At 34.3% G+C, this 7076-nt stretch overlaps 1 protein-coding gene and 1 pseudogene across 4 annotated transcripts; one reads left to right on the top strand and one right to left on the bottom strand.

Moving 5' to 3' along the window:
- Positions 1-381: 381 nt before the first annotated feature.
- LOC149529357 (pentatricopeptide repeat-containing protein At3g12770-like) lies at positions 382-4132 on the bottom strand. Of its 3 annotated transcripts, XM_089810887.1 has the most exons (3): positions 3736-4128; positions 1471-3504; positions 382-902 (listed from the first exon to the last, which is right to left on the bottom strand). In XM_089810887.1, the coding sequence occupies exons 1-2, from the start codon at positions 3944-3946 to the stop codon at positions 2075-2077; spliced, it is 1641 nt and encodes a 546-aa protein (XP_089667013.1). In that variant the 5' UTR covers positions 3947-4128; the 3' UTR covers positions 382-902; positions 1471-2074. The 3 variants fall into 3 exon arrangements, with proteins under 3 accessions (XP_089667013.1, XP_089667010.1, XP_089667012.1); XM_089810884.1 differs by having other exon boundaries at positions 1471-4132; XM_089810886.1 differs by having other exon boundaries at positions 382-811; positions 1471-4132.
- Positions 4133-4909: 777 nt separating this feature from the next.
- Positions 4910-6815, top strand: LOC149529356 (cytochrome b561 and DOMON domain-containing protein At5g47530 pseudogene; annotated as a pseudogene). Its single transcript, XR_016358357.1, has 3 exons — positions 4910-5203; positions 5896-6150; positions 6348-6815. The product of XR_016358357.1 is annotated as a cytochrome b561 and DOMON domain-containing protein At5g47530 pseudogene (transcript).
- Positions 6816-7076: the final 261 nt, after the last annotated feature.

Here is a 7076-nt window from a genome sequence, read left to right as displayed (position 1 = left end):
TTGCCTGCTCAATGCTCTTATAAATTAGCTTCATACAGAAGACAAAATTTAAAACCCTTCCTTTGAAGTGCATGTAATTTAAGTCTATTGCATGTCTGAGAATGAGCAGAAACAAGAGTAGTACCAGTAGCTATTTCAACTGTATAAGCAAATAACTGACCTAAACTTCTTTGTTCGTTGCTTTTATCTAAAATTAATCTTTCTTGTCCATAGTAGCTTCCATTTTTCGCAGTATATCATTCTGCTTATCAACTTGTTGAAATTCCACTAATTATCCATCTGCTATTCCGTTTATCAACTTGTTGAAATTAAAACCCTTTCTATGAAGTGCATGTAATTTAAGGATATTGCATTTCTAAGAAAAAGCAAAAACAAGAGTAGTACCAAAAGGTATTTCAACTGTACAACATGCAAATAAATGACATAAACTTATTTGTCCATTGCTTTTATCTGCAATTAATCTTTGTCCATAAAAGCTTCCATTTTTCGCAGTATATTATTCTGTTTATCAACTTGTTGAAATTCCACTAATTATGTATCTGCCATTGCAGACGTAAACTCAATCCTAGGACTTAATAACAACAAAAGTTTGTACTATAAAAGAGTCTTACAATTGTTTAAAACTGTCACTGTGGGTAAGCTTTTTCTGTCAGTCCATGATTTGCAGGATTGTAGTATATTTCTGTAAGCATTCTCGGAGAGAAATCTCCAGGAAATTTTTATACCTTTCCCCTGCCAGAACTTTTTGCAGTCCCTTGGGAAGACTTGTGATACATTCCGAAGAAACACTTGACAGGAAACACTTCCAACCCTTCAACATACATGAAATAAACTAGGTTTTAAAACTTGTTCGGAAAAATCTCTCAAACAAGAGTTAAGATACCAAAGTTTAATGAAAATGCCTGTAAGCAAGCAGAAAACATGAAGGAAGAACAGTGTTAGTATACTATGAAAGAATATTTCCACAACTCCAATATTTTAAAAAATTAAAAGAAAGAAACCCTCAAAAATGTCTTGAAATGACTGGGAGAAACATCCTTCTCAAAATTGAAAGTCTTCTTAAATTAACATTATCAGATTTCCACAATCCATTTGAGGTTTTTGATTTGATTGTGTATGTTTTTTTATCATCAACGTTTCGGATAACACTGTGTGATCCATCATCAGGATGAGAGTTCAAAGAGAGAAAAGGACTTTTTCTCTCTTTGAACTCTCATCCTGATGATGGATCACACAGTGTTATCCGAAATGTTGATGATAAAAAAACAATACACAATCAAATCCAAAAACCAATTTGCATTCTTCTTAACTTACAGGAAAAAGAGAGCTACAAAGGTAAAAAATAATCAGGAAAAGTATATCTTAAAAGTTAAAAGGATTATCACTAATCTCTTTACTATGCCATGCTTTTAAACTGTCCTCCAGAAAACTAACAAGTAGAGAATGAAGTCTGAAACAATCCTTCTTTACCTCTACTGGTTTTTGTAGGCCCGGAAAATCACTGGTACACCTTTTGCTTCTTCTTTCCGGGCTTTCTTCAATTTATTCAATTTCATCTACAATCATTTGATCTGCTGCCAACAGAACAATAAATTGGATTTGCCAACTCAAACAGTAAAACTGATTTTACATTGCATTTTGTTTCTAATAGGCCTCAGCAGTAGTCTCCACAAACACAAATCCGATACAAAAACTTTAGCCTTCAATTTCTCCTTTTAAATAACAAAAACATGTTACAAAATTTGGTGTCTGCTAATTCAAACTGCAAACTTGGTTTTGTTTAACAGAACCTATTTGTTTCCAAGCACGTTCTTAAAAAGATGATCATGAAGCCAATTTGTATCTTGAAGATTTCTTCCTTAGTATCTGGAAATGAGCTGTTTGCAATATGGTAGTCACCAAAAATGTCAAGATTATTTGTTGTTTAGAATGGAGTTGAAGCATGTTCTTCCTTAATAATCTGGAAATGAGATTGGTCACACTAACAGTCACAAAAAACGTAAGATTATTTGTTATTTTGATTGGAGTTGAAGAACTTCTGTTAATAAAAAAATTGTGCATATCATTGTTCGTCTTAGGCACATACTCCACTTGCTTCGTCTGCCCAGTCCAGCTCTCCTCCAAGAAATGCATGAACCCTGTTCCTGATCTCAATCCAACTGCTACCTGGGATCTTTTTCAGACCCCTTTCTTTTAGCAGTGTTCTAATTTTAGCTACACTGTGCCATTGTCCAGCGGCAGCATAAATATTTGAAAGCAACACATAGTTTCCTGCATTTTTAGGGTCTATCTCAATAAGCTTTCTTGAAACATGCTCTGCCAGCTCAATATTGCAGTGAATTCTGCAGCCACCAAGCAAGGCCCCCAAAACATTATTATCAGGTTGTAATGGCATCTTTTTCATAAGGTCTTGTGCCTCCTCAAAATGCCCAGCTCGACTCAGAAGATCAACCAGGCAAGCATAGTGTTCCATCCTTGGTGGAAGACAATAATCTTTATTCATGCTATCAAAATACTGTCTACCCTTGTCCAGCAATCCCGTGTGTCGACAAGCAGACAAAACTGCTGTAAACGTGACATGATCTGGTTTCACGCCTGCCTGTTGCATTTGTGAAAATAAATTGAGAGCATCCTCTACTTGGCCATGCATTCCATACCCCAAAATCACAACAGTCCAAGACACAACACTTTTTTGAGCCATTCTCTCAAACAATTGCCCGGCATCCTCAACACTGCCGCTCTTAACATACATATCTAAAAGGCAATTACCAACAGAAACATCTGACTCGAATCCATTTGTAATTATGTAGGCATGCATCCATCTGCCCTGTTGCAGAGCTGCCAAATGAGCACATGCTGGCAGCACACCTACAATTGTAACCAAGTTTGGTGTTACATTTTCCAGCTGCATCTGATGAAAAAGCTTCAAGGCCTTGTCCGTGTCACCATTTTGAACACATCCTACAATCATAGCATTCCAGAAACCAACATCTCGCTCCGACATTTTGTCAAACAATTGCCGGGCATCTTCAAAACTTCCGCATTTAGCATACATATCTAGAAGTGCAGTTCCCACAGAAACATTCCCACTAAAATTGTTTTTAATTATACAACCATGTACCACCTTGCCTTGTTGCAGAGCCGCCAAATTGGCACACGCTGGAAGGACATTCATCAGCGTGACTGAATCAAGGATGACGCCAGCTATTCTCATCTCATTAAAAATCCTGACAGCTTCACTGGGAAACCCATTCTGCCAGTATCCTGAAATCATTGCAGTCCATGAGACTACGTTTCTATGAGACATTTTGTCAAACAAATGCTGTGCTTGATCCATACAACCACATTTAGCATACATATCTACAAGAGCAGAACCCACAAAAACATCCAATTCAATTCCATTTCTATCAATCCAATAATGGATCTCCTTTCCCCCTTGTATATCCAATAGCCCGGCACATGCCTTTAAGGCAAATGTATAGGTAAAATTATCTGGGTATACCCCTGAAATCCGCATTTTATGAAAAAGTACATGAGCTTGTTCGAATTCCCCATTGCTAGCATAACCTCTGATCATGGCATTCCACAAAAAAACATTGCGTTTCTTTATACTATCAAAAACAACGCGGGCATTATAACAAACACCGAACATGGCATACATGTTTACTAGTTTCGTTGCTAAGAAGGTGTCTTGATAAAATCCAGAAATGAGTATTTGGGCATGGAGTTTCTTACCTTGTGAGAGTGTCTTTGTGTCCTGCAGACGCAGAGCGTATGTATCCGAATCGAGAGGAATGCACTGTTGGGTTAGAGCGTGCAGAACCTCCGTGGAAGTGTTCATGTCTTTAGAGAGACAGATAATATGTTTATTGAATGTTGAATAGCATTTTGGCATTAGAATATAGTATGTTGTAAACTTGAGATAGTGGATTATAGAGCTGATCATGTTATTGCTGGTCTATGTTGCCTGGAATCATTTCACAAATTTTCAATCTCTGTAAAGATGTAAGTTGGCGCAGGTAATGATTGTATTTTTTGGGAGAATAGAAAACAAATTACATAGAAGCAAAGTAGCTGTTACAGCAACGTCAAGTTTGCTGCAGCTAGTGTCCTGTTGGAAGTTACAATTGTCCAATACTTCCCAAGGAAAAAGCCACCAATAATTTTTTTATTCTTAGCTATCTCATACAATAATTTTTAAAACTCTTATAATGTTTTTATCAAAGTTGTTTTTTATTTAATTAGATATATTAGGGAGAGTAATAATGGATGGGTGATGTTTCTAATAAGTGACTGGGTCAAACTTTTAAAAAGTTTTTAAATCTTAGATTAACTTTCTTACTTAAAGATTAAGATCAAAATAACACTCTCATAAATTAGATGTTCACTACCTATAACTATGACCTACATATATTTGAAACAATCCACCAAACATTATTTGTTTCCTCCTACCATAACAACATCATAATTTATTCACTTTTATTTTAAGTTTTTACTTGAACTTGAACTTTGCCTTTTCAAATATGGTTCTATTTCATCCATCTATCCCTAAAAACACCATCATTACGAAGACCATAACATCTCTATCCAAACAACGACTTAAAAGTCTTGATTGCATCACACACCCACTTGGAATTTCAGCGAGTCTTGGGCAGTTCGAATGCCAAAAGCTGGAGGAAGAAAGCAGCATGGAATGGCCCAGCTAAATGCTATTCCAAGCAAATCATGAAGAAAATGAATAATCTTCCTCATTGTAGGGGTAGGAATAATTAGCGATTGTAATTGAAATGAATTGAAGCCAATAAAGTAAAGACAAATGCCAATTCAACTATAAATTGGGTGAAGAGTGAGTAAAATGGCATAGGAGAGGAGTAGAAAGTAAGGGAAAGATGATGAACACCTAACCATCATGGTGGGATTGGCCATCCATCATTCTCTTGTTTATTTGTTTCTCCTATATTATCCATTATTGTTGCTCATGAAATTATCCCCAACAGTTTTTGCTTCCCTTCGTTCATGCTTACTAGATTTTGAGGAAAGAGAAGATTTGAAGAAGAAATTCGTTACAACACACATGATGCAATTCAAGCTGTTCTTGCTATTGGAAGTTACTGTGCTGCTGTTTGGTTGGGATGCAGCTGCACAGACGTCAAATTCAACCTCCCTTCCTTCTCCCCATTCATCTCATCAGACTCTCAAAAACGTAAGTTTCAAAGATATCAGTTTTATGTATCATGTTTACTCTGATATTAGATCATGCAAAACATTGACACAATAAGTCTAGAAAAGCAACAAGAAACTTAAGCACCGTTTGAAGATGGAGATATATAAAATCTGTTGTATTATTTTTCACTATAATTTTGTTATTGTTATTGTATGATTATTAAATTATATGTAAATGTAAATCTTTATAGAAATATCAAATAAAGAAAGAAATATCTTTTGTAGTCACAATGATATTCTTTTGTAGTTACAATGGGACTATTCATACATGAGTCTATAAACTACTTATAATAATATGGGACTATTGTTTTCTAGTTGTGTAACATCAAATGCAAATGTTTAAGGACACACTACATTTTCATGAATATGGGAAAAAAAAGAGAAGAAGTTTGACTTTGTTTTGTCTTTAGTGATTAGCCTATCCTAATGTTTAATAGGTCACTTGTTATTTATTTGATTTATTGTATCTCATTTTAAAATGACTTTATTGTTTGCTTGAGTTGAAATATTAATTCAATATGATATGGATTAAAAATGTTTAATAAGACACTCTTTGTTTGTTGATTAACTATAGATCATTCAATTTTTTTTTTCCTTGGGTAGAAGTACTTATCTAATATGATATGGATCGAATTTAATATATTTACTAATCTTATATTCTTTTGAATCTAGGTACATGGGATAATTAATGTTGTTAGTTGGGGTATCATGTTGCCTATTGGAGTTGTGATTGCTAGACATGCAATGACATTTCAAGTTGCATATCATACATGGTTTTACATCCATGCAATATGCCAATCCTTTGGATATGTTATTGGAGCAATTGGTTGGGCTATGGGTTTGAAGTTAGGCAGCTACTACAAAGGTGTAATACAAACTTCACATGGAACTATTGGGATTGCAATTTTCTGCCTTGCAACTTTACAGGTAATGTAAAAAATCACTGTAATGTTTATATGTATTGAACTTGGCCTTGCATAAATAATATATGCATTAACTATAAAACACCAATTATTAAAGACTTTCTTCAAGCATGTCAGTTACAAACTTGAATTCTCTTAAATACTTTCTTGAAATTTTGCTTCATGTGTTCCATTTTAAAGGTTGGCATTCTTAACTTGCAGGTATTTTCACAATTCTTACAACCTAAGAGGGATCATAAGTTTCGTTTATACTGGAACATATATCATCACTCTGTTGGCTATTCAGTGCTCATATTAAGTGCAATAAACAACTTTAAGGGACTAAACATCTTAAATCCTGAGAAAAAGTGGAAAACTACTTTCTTTGTTGTTGGTTTTTCTTTAGGTGCAACTGCGATGACTCTTGAAGTTGTAAAATGGATCATCTTCTTCCGAAACAAGTCAAGAAATTCCTCTAAACCCACTAGTGAAAAGAGTGAGAGTGGTCAATTAAATGGTCAAGATGACTCTATTTAAAATCACAAGTTTAGAAGATGATATAAGTTTAGAAGGTAGTAGAAAATTGAGATTAGCTCGAGAGTGTGTTCTTGTGTTAGATATTCAAGAATATTATGTATATGTACAATTAAATGCGAATTTCTCAAGTAATAAGTACCTTTATGCATTGTATATTATAGAATTTTATGTTTAATTATTTTCATTAATTTAGAGTGCAAGATATCACTTTCAAATTTGACTTTGTGTTTCCCTTTTAAGATCAAGAAACACTAAGTTTGACACAATCACATTTTGTCTCTCATTAATAGAGGAATGATTGGTTATGTTAAGGATTATGAAATCCTTTTGATTCACATTGTCTTTGTTCATTCATGCACACTAACAATTTTTAGTATATAATGTACATATATTTAAGTCCTTGTGTAAATATAT

This window comes from Cupressus sempervirens, chromosome 11 (assembly GCF_028749045.1).
Source record: "Cupressus sempervirens isolate cs-2001-9-10 chromosome 11, ASM2874904v1, whole genome shotgun sequence".
NCBI classification, from domain to species: Eukaryota; Viridiplantae; Streptophyta; class Pinopsida; order Cupressales; family Cupressaceae; genus Cupressus; species Cupressus sempervirens.
This window is presented reverse-complemented; position numbering and strand designations above follow the sequence as displayed.